General features: G+C 61.5%; 1 protein-coding gene across 1 annotated transcript; it reads right to left on the reverse strand.

Annotated features, from left to right (window-relative positions):
• Nucleotides 1-2601: 2601 nt before the first annotated feature.
• On the reverse strand, nt 2602-11069 carry MUC3A (mucin 3A, cell surface associated). The gene is made up of 10 exons (XM_053264018.1): nt 10910-11069; nt 9542-9772; nt 8012-8209; nt 7361-7476; nt 6549-6607; nt 5043-5188; nt 4799-4864; nt 4524-4686; nt 3552-3675; nt 2602-2684 (listed from the first exon to the last, which is right to left on the reverse strand). Exons 1-10 carry the CDS (start codon nt 10962-10964, stop codon nt 2667-2669), a joined length of 1176 nt encoding a protein of 391 aa, XP_053119993.1. The 5' UTR covers nt 10965-11069; the 3' UTR covers nt 2602-2666.
• Between the last annotated feature and the right edge of the window lie 2156 nt (nt 11070-13225).

Raw genomic sequence — 13225 nt, forward strand, 5'->3', positions numbered from 1 at the left:
AGTGGAGAAGCCTCCAGCTGGAACCACACACACACACTGCTCTGCCCTGACCAAGCTCAAGCAGCGACTGATTCCTGGAGTCTGGCCAATTAGAGTAAGTATGGATGTGTGAGTGAGTGAGGCACATCAGGAAGTCTTGCTCCTGAATTGCTGGTTTTTGTCTTTGCTGCTGCCACTGTGATGTTTGCCATCATCTTTATTGTTTGCCACTTCTGCCAGTGCTGAATCTCCCTCTCTTTGTGCAACCCTTGCTGTCATAAAAGTGAAATCCCTTCATGTCAGCATCATCATATAGGGCCTCCAGTGCCTCCCCCCCCAACGCTCTGGGGGCGGTGTGTGGGGGAGACCAAACCCCACTAACACTGGCAAGCTTGCCTGAGGAAGCTTCCCTCAAGGCTCTGCTCAGCACCGAGAGGTCCTCCACCTCTTGGGCCTTCCTTGGGGCCCATTGCTGGTGTGGTGTCTGCCCCCTCGGCCCCAGAGGGTCTTCGTGCAGACTGAGGTGCTGCTGCACCCCAGCCCAAGAGGGCAGGGGCTCCCGTCCCTTCCTGGCTTCCACAGCACACTTCCACCTGGGACCCCCCCTGGAAGCCGGCAGCAGTTGGGTGGCCCCCCAAGTCCAGGCACCTCCATCCTGGCCCCCTCTGAGAGCTCACCCAGGGCACTTCTGCCCCCCCCCCCGCATCCAGGCGGGCAGGCTGGCCATTTTAACAGGCCCAGAGGGAAGAGAGGGCAGGGTAGGGAAGAGCAACCCCATTCGCCTCCTCCCCCCATCCTCAGGACAGCCGCAACTGGGGGAAAGAGGAAGCCCTACTGGTGGCGTGTGCTGCTGCCCCACCCACCCCGGCTTGCCTGTGGGCTACTTGGTAAAGGCAGTGGCTGGTGGTTCCTCTGCCCGGATGAATGATGTTCAGCCTGTTCCGGACGGGGTGGCACATCTCCCCCGGAAGGGCCAGGTTCACAGTTGGGGGTTGTTCATCCACCCAGCACTGTCACTGGAGGCTCAAGAGGCCTCTGCGGCTCGGAGGAGCTCCTTTTCTCGGCTCCTATGGCTGATACGCCTACTGCCACCTTCCCTGGACAGAGATGGCTTGGCCTTCGTTGCTCAGGCTCTGGTAACCCGTCGCTGCCTTGGGAAACGGTCCGGAAACGGCAGCTGGTACACAACAGGGCGGCCAAATTATTTGCTGGGACTGGACCTTGGGAGCAGACCACGGCAGGGCTTCCTCAGCTGCACCGTCTCCCCGTCCGCTTCCGGGCCCAATTCCAACTAAATGCTGGTTCCAACCTTGAAGCCTTCAATGGCTTGGGACCGGGCTACCAGAGACAGCGCCCATCCGGCCTTAAAGATCTTCTTCGGAGGCCCTTTTCCAGGTGCCTCACCGAATGAGGTGAGGCAGGCGGCCACCAGGGACAGGGCCTTTTCCATGGTTGGTTAGACCCATTTATAGAACTGCCTCCCCAGCAAGAGCTTCGCCTGGCTTCAGCACTTTGTTCTTTTAGACAGCAGGTGAAGACCTTTTTGTTCACTCCAGCCTTTTAGATTTTGGTTTTTCAATCTTGATTTTTAAAACTGACTTTCAAAAAGGTTTTAAAATAGTTTTGTATTGTGTTTTGTGGTGTGATTTCATGCGTTGTGTGTTTTTACTGGATGCTTTAATGCTGTGTATTGTAAGCCACCCAAAGACCAATTTGTTACATCGCATCCCATCCCCACTGAAAGGACAAACCGCCCCCCCACCCCGCTCCACAGGCCGAGGGTCATCTGCTCTTCCTCTGGTCTGGAGGCCGGGCAGGCCATTGCCTCCAGAGCACTCCGGGGGCCTGAGGATGGTCCTGGGGCCCCTCTCCCCATGGAAGCAACCTCCAGAGGGGTGGTTTGCCAAGGGAGGCCAGGACAGCTGCAGGGCGGGGCACCCCCTCTCTGGAGGGCTTCAAGCAGAGACCAGAGCAGCGCACTCTGCTGGCGGCATGCCCTGGACTGGGAGCTGGTCTGGACTGGGAGCTGGGCCAGCCCTCAGAGCCTGCCCCCCCCTTCCAGTTCTGCTCTGAGTAGGGAATACACGGCTGTCTCTGCCGGGGAGGGGAGGGGAGGGAGGAGTCAGGGCATGATGGACAGATCCAGCCCGCAGCCTGTCCCAGAAGTCTCCGGGCTCAGCCTTCAGCGCAGCAGCAGCAGCACCCCCCCTGCCCCCCAGCTCAAACTGCCAGGCCTTGTTCAGCAGCTCATTTCTGAAGACGCTTGTTGTGCCAATAATAAGGCCGCTCTGCACAGACTCAGAGACACCCTTTTTATTCTGTTCCTGCCATTGTACATATACTCTTTAAGGTGTACGCTAAAAGGGTCTCTGGCTGCCCCCCCCATTGCTTCACCCCATTTTAAAAATAAATCCCCCTTCCCTAACCCCAGACGTTTATCACTGTCTGCCAATGGAGGAGCGCGCTCCCTGCATCTGATAGAGCAGGCCTCGACACACCACACACACACACACAGAGCACACAGAGGGAGAGGTGACCCCCTCCCCCCTGGACTGGCCACGGAAAGGGGTCTTCTCCCCCCCCCATGCCAGACGCCTCCTTTCCACCCCCACCCCCCACCTCCCGGCCCCCACTCGGCAGCTGCTGGTCTTGCAGGAGAGTCCTCTGGAGAAGCGAGAGCAGCCGGGTCATTTCCGGACCTGCACCTGGGAGGAGGCAGAAGAGGGGTGAGAAAGGCTTCCAGAGCTTGGGCGGGGGGGACTCAGGGTAGGCCTCCCCCCACTTGGAATGCCCCCCCCAGCTGCCCCTTGCAACTGTCCAGATCTCCCTCTCCCGGCTCCTGTTGGAGAAGGCCTCTCTGGCAAGCCATGTGTGTCCACGTGCTCTTCTTCTCAACACACGCACAACGACAACATGTACAGTGGCCCTCAGGCGCTGTTGTTCACTGCATGTACAGCAGCACACTTCCTATCAGTGCCTGGCCTGTGAGGGCCCCATGCCCAGGGGGTTCACTTTGGGTGCTCATTCCCAGCAAGACACGTCCAAGCATCTGCAGACTCCTGAACTCACCTGTACCACGTAATGTCTGGATCGGGCTGTAGTGGCAGAGAGATTCAGGGTCCCCTCAAGGACCAGCCAGGCTGACATCATTTCCTGCGGTGGCTACGTCCCACCCACTCCCTCCCCCCCATCTAGGATTTGAGCCACTTTCACCACATGGGGGCACAAGTGTAAGCCCCAGGAAGGGCAGTTGGCAAAGGATTTCCCACCTCCTGGCGAGGGCATTTCCCTCCTCTGAAGGTAACAGCGGGGGGGGGCACATTCACAGATGCATCCAGAGGTGCACCTAGGTAATTTTGGAGCCTGGACCTAAGGCCATGGGAGACCAACCCCCCCCCCGCAAATTAGGGTTTAGGAGACCAACCCCCCCCACACAAATTAAGCATCATCCTGCTCGGCCAGACAGTCACACCACCCGGGACAGACTAAAGAGGGTTTAGGGCCCCCCCAGGGGCTGTGGAGGCCAAGGAGCCCCCACCCACCCACTCCAGGGGTCTCCCTGCAGTTCTTACCACGGCAAGAGCAACAGCAGCAGCAACCGCAATGGCCAGGGGGCCCCCGATGCCAAGCCCCACTTTGCTGATCCGGACGTCACATCGAGTCCCCCAAAACCAGAAGACGGCCGTTTCGGGGCAGCTGTCAGAGAAGCAGGGGGGGAGATGGGAGCCTTCCTCCTGCCCATGCACCCCACCCTTGGTCCTGGCCCCCACTTCATGAAAGAGGAGCCCAGCCCCGGGGAGACTGCAGACCCAGGAAAGGGCCAGGAAGAACAGGTGTGCAAGGATCCCGAGGGCTGCTGCCCCCCCCGACAGGGAGTAGCCTTTGGGGCTTGCTGGCTTAGAAAGGATGGGGCACCCCCAGGCCAGAGGCATGCCGAGTGGAGAGAGAAGCGGCTCGCCTCTCCCACAACAGCAGGACTGGGAGACATCCGGTGGGGCAGGATGGATGCCTCCGGATCCCAGTTGCAGGGGAGAGAGGGCCAGCAGCCCCCTCCCCCCCGCCTGTGAGCTTCTCAGGGGCATCTGGTGGGCCACGGTGGGGAACAGGATGCTGGACTCGAGGAGGGGCTTCCTGGGGCCTGATCCAGCAGCAGCAGCAGCAGGGCTGTCCTTGGGCTCTTCTGTCAAACAGATTGGCAGGGAATTCAGGGACCCCTGAACTGGAAGGTCTCTCCCTTCTTAAAGACGGGGAATCCAGAAGGCCATCTAGTTGAGCCCCCCACAAACCGGGCCACTCATTCAACTCCACACCCCACCAGGCTTCAGCCGCACAGCCCACGGGCCACAACTGGCTAGCAGCGGTGGCGGCAGCAAAGCCCCCCTCGTGCAAGAGGCGGGTGACTCCAGACAGCAAGCCAAGCCACGAGGCGGAGCCACCCAGAGCAGGAAGTGACGGAGGAGAGCAGCCCAGGGTCTCCCCTGCGCCCGCCCCCTTGCTTGGCGGGTTTCCTTTCACTGGGGGGGGGGACGGAGGGGGGCACTTACGAGCAGCGGGGCCCCGATCTGGGCACCTGGCACTGCCCGTGCTTGCAGTCGAGGGAGTCCTGGTAGCCCTGGGCACACTGGGTGACGCACTGGAAGCCGGCTTGGGTGGCGTGGCCGGAGAAGTGGGGGCCGAAGCCGGCCGGGACGTTCTGCCGGCAGATTTCTGGGGAGGAGGAGAAGCAGAAGGTCAGGGAGGCGGCCGTGGGGAGCACAGGGCAGCGGCCGGCCGGCGGGGGTGGGCTGGCGGAGGGTGAGGGTTGATGAGGCCCACTCACCAGCCTCGTCAGTGGCGATGCCCCACTTGGACCTCTCCGCGTAGGAGGCGTTGAAGCAGAGAGGCGCTGCGGAGAGAGGAGGCGAGTTCAGGCAGGAAGGGCTGGAGGCAGAGGCACGACGACCGTTCCCCTCTCCCCAGCCCCAGTGGCAGAAGGCTGCGGAGGAGGATGGGTGTTGTAGTCCCACAGCCTCTGGAGACGCAGGCTTGAGACGGCCCACAAGACCGGCAGCTCAGGTACTCACTGGCACCAGTGGGGCAGCTCTGCTGCTGGGCTGCCCCACGGAATGCTGCCACCAGCTGCTCGGAGATGGCCCCAAACGCTGCCTCCACGTTGGCGCTGAGTGGGATCAGCATGCGGACCCTGTGATGAACCAGGATGCTGCCCGGCCTGCAGGCACAAACCCAGAAAGCATCGGCAGGGAGGACACTGGGGGTGGGGGGGGCTGCTCTCCCTCCGCCCTCTCCTGGCCCCCCTGCTTCTGTGGGTCCTGGGTGGAGAGACCCAAGGCAACCCCACTTGAACCAGCCAGTCACCTCCAAAGCTCCTGGCTAGCTTGCGATCAGAGTGAGCGGCCAGCAGGTTCGGAGGCGGGGCTGAGATCACCCCCCCCCTTTCAGGCCACGTATCCCCTCGGGAGTCTGCCAGGCCCCAAGAGGGCCTGAGATGCAGGCGAAGAGGGCCGGGGTGGCCAAGGAGAAGCTGCCTTCTGAGAGGAGGTCTGGAGCCAAGGCCAGACGCCCTTGGCCTGGAGACTGGCTGGGACGGCCTCTGAGCATCCCACCTGGCGTGGGGGGGGCTCCTCTGAGTAGTGCCCACAGCCCAGCCCAGCCTTCATGGCCCCAGTCAGAGGGCAAAGACACCCCCGGAAGGACAAAGGAGGGTCCCCAGCAGACCAGGCATTAAGCCCATCAAGAAAGAGGCGGGGGGCGGGCCTCTAGCAGAGAGGCCACTGAAGCCCCCTCCCCTCTGGATGTCCCCAGGGAGCCCTGATGTCCAACTACTTAACTCCACATCTGGCCCCCGTGGCCCCCTCCCTCTTCGAAGCCCAGCCTGGCTTGGCGGGGCACCAGGAGGGCAACTGCCCACGGCACGCCAAGCAGAAGCGCTTGCCAGGAAACCCCCCGGAGAGCCCTCCCGGCTGGCTGCAGGAGACCCCCCCACCCCCACCCCCACCGCATTGGCAAGCTGGCCTCTAGAGCTGCTTCACACACACACACACCCCAATCTTGTGTCGATTTGATGAGGGGGGGGGTGTCCAGCAACCACTCCGTTGCTTCTCCTCCTCCTCCCCCTCCCTTCCCCTCTCTGACCACCACACCCCTCCCTGCCCAACACGCTTCAGGAGGCCCACTGGGACAACAACACAACAACACAACATAAAAGATGACTAGAGCACTGCTTCTCAACCACTGGTCTGCGGACCTGTCCTGGTGGACTGCAAGGTGCTGAGTACCGGTCCGTGAGGCATCACTAATAAAAATCACCCCCGCCCCAATTTCGAGCCAGTAGGGGCTCCCTTGCGAGGTCTGCCCGCAAATGAGCTCTGGGGAGCTGCCCAAAATTGTGGGGGGGGGGAGCCTGGGGGTGGGGGGGCGAGGGGGGCGGCCCCCTTACTAACTGCTGGTCCGGGAAACTGCGCACGAATAACGAACCGGCCCATGACTCCAAAAACGTTGAGAAGCGCTGGACTAGGCAGACTGCAAGAGACGGCCGTGGGAGAGGGCTGGGGGGCTTCTCTGCTACTCACCTCAGCTGCAGGACCGTCAGGTTGTGGTAGCCAGGAACCTTCTGGTAGGCCAGCTGCACCTGGAGGAGGGCAACATGGGTGGGGGGGGGCGCTTGTGGTTTGATGGCAGACGCAGAGTGCTGAGGCGGCCAGGACTCAACTCTGCAGGCCCCCCCCCCACAAAGGCAACCCAGTTCAGGCTGGGCTGAGCCTTCTGCTGGCCCAAGCAGGGCCCGGGGGGGGGCCGTTGGGGAGTCCACCCTCCAGGAGAGGCACACAGCTCCTGCTTGGCTCCAGAGGGGGCGGCTTTTCCTGCCATGCCACTTCCCCTGGGGTCCTCACGTCTCCACCACCTCACACCTGCTCGCTCTGTGGGGCAGGGGCAGGGGGGCAGGGAGACAGAGACAGATCCTGCTCCTCTCTTCTTTCCCCTGCAGAGCCAATGGCCGTTCCCATTGGGGGGGGGCGGCGGGATTTAGCCCCTTCCGGGACAGGCAGGAGAGGAAAGGGCTCCCTGCTGGCCTCCCTCGGAACAGCCCTTCCCGGAGCATCTTCAAAGCAGCCGCGCTCCTCCCACAGGAGGTCTCATCTGGCCTCCTGGATCACTGCTAGAGCTGAAGGAAGCCCCCGGGCTCAGTCATGGGTCTCCCCCTCTCCCTGACGTGCTTAGTCACTTAGTGTGTGTGTGTGGGGGGGAAGAGAGATGCACTCTGCACTTGCACAGGGGCCCTGGAATCTCTGCTGACATCATCCATTCTGGGGGCTGAGCCCTGGTGCACATTCAGGCCCACCTCGCGCAGGAGCATCAGCCTCGCCTTCTCTCCAGGCCTCACCTGTTGTGTGAACACCTGTGCAAAGTCCTTGGAAGCCTGAGAGGAAGGCTCAGTCAGCTCCGCTGTGAAGTTGCGGTTGGTGACCTGGACGGTCAGGTCAAGCCAGGCCTCGGCCTCTGTCAACAACACCAGCCAGGCCAGTGGTTAGTGCCCCCCCCAGCAGGCAGGACAGTCAGCCCTGGCGGGGGGGGAGACGGGGGCCTACTGGACGGAGAGTCAGGAAAGCCCCCTGCCTTGCGCCTGGGTGGGGAGAGGGGTGGGGGTGGGCTCCTGGGGAGGCTGAGAGCCAGGACTCCGGGGTCCTCTGGAGAGGACTGCCAAGGTGCAGGCTGGCTGGGACTGAGGCGGGGGGCTTAGCACCCCAAGTTCCCAGTAGTCAAACAGCCCGATGTCCAAGTCCTCCTACAGATTCCAAAGCAGTCTCTGGGGCCCCCAGCGGAGCGGGAACAAGAGGCAGTGAGGTGGCCGTCCGCATGCTGAACTCAAGCCTGTTAGCGATGAGCTCAGTTGTAACAGCACCAAAAGCTAAGCTCCGCCCACAGACCTGAGAACCCCGGCAAGGCCTGGCCGGAGCCTGGATGTGCGTCTGGGAAGCCGGGCTCTGAAAGGCAGCATCGGGGGCCTGGGGGCAGCAGCAGCAAGGCGGCTTACCTGCGCTGACCTCGATGACGTTCACCACAAACTCACACTTGGGACCCCAGAAGTCACGGGCGCACCGGCAGGAGGTCCCGGCCCAGATCCCTCCGTTTTGGCAGCCCTTGTGGTCAAAGGAGGCACAGAGCGGACCCCAGAACCCGGGCGGGCAAAGGCACAGACTCCCGTTGAGAAGGCCGCCATTCAGGCAGGGGCCTGGGGCAGATGAGGGAGGGAGGGAGGGAGGAGCTGTAAGGGAGGAGCCGGGCAGCTCAGCACCAAGGCCCCTCTGGGCGGGAGGAGGAGGAGGAGCAGGACCCTGGCCGGCAGCACCCGCTCTCAGCTGCCATGTCGCACAGTGGCCACTGGGGAGCGGGGCGGAGGGTCTGGGGCAAAAGGGCTGGACTCCTCCCTCTCTGTTCCCCCAGGGTTTGCTGGCTGTTTCTTGGGGCCTCTCTCCCCTTTCAGCCTGAAGCTCAGCTTCCCTCGCCTGTTCTTGCAAGACATCCTTGCCGGTCTTCAGTCCTCAGGAACTGTCTCCGGGCCTCTTGCTTGGCTGCTCTCTCGCCCCACTGGCTTTGCTCAGGAATTGGGGGACTGAGCTGCCCTCCCCCCCCCCCCGGGGCCTTCACACACCTCCAGAGGAGGGGCACCCTTGCAGCATGCCTCACCCTCACCCCGAAACACTGCCTGTAGCATGCTGCTTGGATGGGTCCTTCAAACAAGCAAGCACACACACACACACACTCCCACCTGCAGAAGGCAGCCCTGGGCAATTGTGAAGGCTTCTTGGGGGGCATGATTGCTAGAAAAGGGCCCCTGGTTTGCTGGTCTCTGTGGGGTTAGAGAGCCCTTCCTGCCTGCAAAGGCCTGCAAAAGCAGCGAGCGATTCGGTAGAGATGAACCTGGAAGCGGGTATCATTACTCACTGGGTGGAGGCCAGTGTGTGTCCAGAAGCCTGCACCTGCAGGCTCAAGGAACTGCACACAGGATGTGCTGAAGCAATGCCTGCTCCTCATGAAAAGACTCCCACACGGGCAGCGGGAGATTTTCTCCCGGGAAAGACTCTTCCATGCGTCACGCCAGGGTGGCTTCCCATGCTCCAGAGAGGCACCCTGGCCCTAGAGGGGTCCCATTGCAGAGCCCTTCTGAGCCCGGCCTCAACTATGCCCTGGCTGGCTAGGCCAGGCACCCCTTGGCCAAGGCCCAGTGGGCGGCCATGGCCAGGGTGGAGGAGAGCCAGCCCTGCAGTAGCCAGCACACCTTGGCCCCCCGGCTAAGCAGGCTCTGCCTCGGCGGGCATTTGGATGGTGACTACGCGGGAGCACTGTAAGCTATTCCCCTGAGGGGGGGTGTAGCTCGGGGGGGGCATCTGCTGGCAGCAGCATCTCCGGGGAGGGCTGGGAGAGAGACTCCTGCCTGGAACCCTGAAGGGCTGCTGCCAGTCTGAGCAGGCAGTACTGAGCTAGATGGACCAAGGGTCTGACTCAGTAGAAGGCAGCTCCCTCTGTCCCTCTGGCTGCCATCCTGGTGACGGCTTCTGCTCACCTGGGGAGGCCTTGGTGGGTGTTGGTGAGGAGGGCCTGCTGGAGGTTGCTGTGGGGCTCTCCATGGTGGGGGTGGAGGCAGTTGACGTGGTTCTTCCCGTGGCGGCTGAGGTGGCCCTTGTGGGCAATGGGGTGGCGATCTCGAGGCTTTCTTCACAGCGAGGGCCATAGTGGGTCGGGGGGCAAATGCACTTCACCCCGTCGTACGTGCCCCCATTCAGGCAGTCCAGCCCTGCAAGAGACAGCACCAGCCTTCCAGTGTGGGGTGCAATCCCAGACCAAAGCTGCTCATGGGCACACAGACCCCCCCCCAGAATGGGGACACGCTCTTCCGGGGACCTGCCCCCCCGCAGAGCCACTCAGCCCCCGCGAAGAGCCCGGCTGGGTCAGTGTCAGTGCTCTCCTAACTGTGGCCACCCAGTTGCTTTTGGGCAGCTCACAAGCAGGGCACAAAGGGCCCAGCTCTCGCCCTCTGTTGTCCCACACCCACAGGTATTTCAGTGGTAGGCTGCCTCTGAACATGGAGGATCCATTTAGGCATCATGACCGCAGCCAGTAGCAGTTAGCCATGCTGCTCCACCTGATGAATGGACAGTCTGCAGGCAGCCTGGCACTCGGGTGGGGCAGGATGCAGGAAGGGGGGAGCTACCTGAGCTGCCAGGAAGCAGAGGCACCTAATCAGCCCCCCTGGCTCATTAGGACAAGCCGCTACTGCTGGTAGCCCTTGACAGACGTCCCATTCACCAATGTGTCTAAGCAAGTGGCTGCCGCCACATCTTGTGCCAGGGAGTTCCGTAAGTTAGTGATACGGGTTCAGGATGAAGAAGGACTCTCTCTCCTGCCAGCCCACTTCATGGAGCGCCCCCCACCCCAACCCGGCAAAGGCAGGAAAGGGTCTTTCCATCCACTGTCTCCACACAGCATGGTTTCCTAAGCCTCCTTCCTGTCCCCGGCTTCGTCCTCTTCTTTCCTAGCCTGGAAAATGGCTTGCGTAGCTCAGTGGCCCCTGGGCCCCCGCGTGGCCTGCAGAAGGACCCGGGCTCACTCCCTGGCCCTGGCAGCAGCGTCTCCCGAGGGATGCCCGGCAAGCCCCCCGCCTGACACCGTGGAGAAGCGGCTGCCAGACAGTGCTGACCATTCCAGCTGGACCGAGCAAGGGCTGGGCTTGGTAGGAGGCAGCTTCCGAGGATCCCCCAATAACTCGGCGGGTGGGTGGGGGAGAGCGCTCCTCGAAGCACTGGGTCCCGCTGCTCTAGGCCACCAGTCCCCTCCCTGAGGTCCTGACCCCCCCCCAGCAGCAGCAGCAGCAGCCGCCCCAGGGCTCAGCCCCCCTAGGCTGACCGCCCCCCTAGGCTGACCGCGGCCTTACCTGCTGTGCTGCCACCCAAGGAGGAGAGGAGCAGGAGGAGCAGGAAGGTGGCCATGCGGAGCCAGCTGCGGTGACCCTCCCCGGCCACGGATGCCAAAGTGGAGGGAGAAGCGCCCAGACCCGGCCGGGGTGGGTGGGGGGCGGATGGCAGGCTGGGCGAAAAGGCTGCTTTGCCAGCCAGCCAGGAGTCGAGAGAGAACTTTGCCCCTGGCAGGGATTCTCCGCCGCGTCACCCAGGGAGGGGCCATCAGGCGGGGCGTAGGCAGCCGGGACAATTAGAGGCAAGGAGGGCAATCACCCTCCCTGGGTCCCCGAGTTCTCTGCCAAGGGGAAGCCGCCAGGTGAGGCTGCGAGTGGAACTTCCTCCCCCCCCCCGCAAGGGCTGCGTTCTGCCTCCCTAACCGGGGCTGTGAGCAAAGGTGAGGCAATGAGGAACTCCTCCGGTGGCCGCCTGCTCTGGTGGGCATAGGCGTGTGCAGGCTTCCTGACTTCACAGAACTCTTCATCAGGCAGAAGGAAACAAGCAACATCCCAGGTGTGCACAGAACACACCAGCTGACACTTTCCTGGAAGACACTTTCCTTGCTGCCAAGGGGAAACTCTGAGAGCACTTTGCTTGCCACTGGCCACTGCTGGCCATTTTGTGGCTCAAAGGGCTCTGACCTGAGCATAGGAACATAGAAAGCGGCCATATACTGGTCCATCTTACTCAGTATTGTCTACCCAGACTGGCAGCGGCTTCTCCAAGGTTGCAGGCAGGAGTTTCTCTCAGCCCTATCCTGGAGATGCTGCCAGGGAGGGGACTGGGAACCTTCAGCTCTTCCCAGATCGGCCCCATCCCCTGAGGGGAATATCTTATAGGGCTCACACATCAGGTCTCCCATTCATAAGCAACCAGGGTGGACCCTGTTTAGCTAAGGGGACAAGTCATGCTTGCTACCACAAGTCCAGACCAGCACCTCAGCTAGGTGTTCAGGCCCTGCGCTGCCTGTGTGGCTTCTGCCTTCCCAGCCACCCACCTCTGCCTCCCCGTTCCTTGGAGCTCCAGCTCTGAATGTGCTCAAGAGGCAGCTCCCTCCTGTGCCCCCAAAGGCAATTCAGAGGCAGAGATGCAGCAGTCACAGGTGGCTTCCTCCTTGGTGGTGGCTCCCCACTTGAATTTTTTAAAAAATAGAATGAAAATTAAAAGTCCATAAATTTATCTGAAAAGATTTTAAAGAGATCAATTTTGAGATCTTTTAAAAAAACAAACCCTAAAGGAGGAAGTGAGGCGAAGTTCTTCTGGGAGGGTATTCCAGAGCCGAGGGGCCACAACCGAGAAGGCTCTGTCTCTAGTCCCCACCAACCAAATCTCAGTCACATCTCGGCTGCTAGCAGGCTCAAGATGATGAACAAAAGAGCCCTGGCAGATTTATACGGGTGAAAGCAGTCCGACAGATGCCCCGGCCCCAAGCCATGTAGGGCTTTAAGGGTCAAGACCAGCACCTTGAATTGGGCCTGGAAGCAAACTGGTAACCAGTGAAGCTGCCGCAGGATAGGGGCAATCCTGGAGGAGTGACCAGGCAATATAGTCCCATGTGCCCAAGGTCTGCGAGAGCACAGGGGTGTCCCCAGGGGGGCTGCTGGGGCGGGTAAGACACTTGCCCCGCCCCCCACAAGCACTCTGAGCTGAGCAAACCTTTCGTTCTAGCCCTCCACTAGTCTGCAGGGGACCTCGAAGGAGAGCTCTGAAGCCCCTCTCTACGAAGAGAAGAGCAGCAGGTCTCCAGGCAGAAAGTCAGTCCCGCTGCTCTGGCCGGGATGGGAGAGTGGGGGCAGCAGCACCTGGCTGTGTGGGAAATGCTGCCCCCCCCCCACCCCCCTCCACATTGTGTCCTAACATCGCTTCTGTTGGGCTCCAGAAAACCCCACAAGATCTGGACACCCCAGAGAGGAAGACGTCTGCATAATGCTTCTTCAGCATGATCTTCTGCAGTTAAGTTTCTGTTTCACCCTCATTTTATTTTATTCTATTTTATTTTATCATAGAAGGAAAGAGACCCCCCAGCAGTCAGAATGGATGGGGGGGCCACCAATCACCACCCACCCAGAGAGCCCCTTTGGGCCTTTCTTGGGCACTCACCCCAGGGGCCGGCAGAGTTGGGAGCCAGTGACCCCGGATTCCTGAGCCATTACCTTCCCAGGAGCCTGTGGCTTCATTGGAGATCATCGGGGTCCCGGGGGGCTGTTAATGAAACTGCCTCGAGGGTGATTGGCCTGCACCCCTAGTTCGGGGAATTTAGCACAAAGGGGGAGACAGTTCCAATCAGCCTTAAT

This window comes from Hemicordylus capensis, chromosome 6 (genome assembly GCF_027244095.1).
Source record: "Hemicordylus capensis ecotype Gifberg chromosome 6, rHemCap1.1.pri, whole genome shotgun sequence".
Taxonomy (NCBI): Eukaryota; Metazoa; Chordata; class Lepidosauria; order Squamata; family Cordylidae; genus Hemicordylus; species Hemicordylus capensis.

What these genes read in the sequence shown, in the direction of transcription:
- MUC3A (XM_053264018.1), bottom strand. Translation starts at nt 10,964, where the DNA reads ATGGCCACCTTCCTGCTCCTCCTGCTCCTCTCCTCCTTGGGTGGCAGC. An exon ending in CATCGCCACTGACGAGGCTG is followed by an intron (nt 4,687 to 4,798) that starts GTGAGTGGGCCT and finishes CCTCCTCCCCAG; the next exon opens with AAATCTGCCGGCAGAACGTC. An exon ending in AGATCGGGGCCCCGCTGCTC is followed by an intron (nt 3,676 to 4,523) that starts GTAAGTGCCCCC and finishes CTTCTCTGACAG; the next exon opens with CTGCCCCGAAACGGCCGTCT.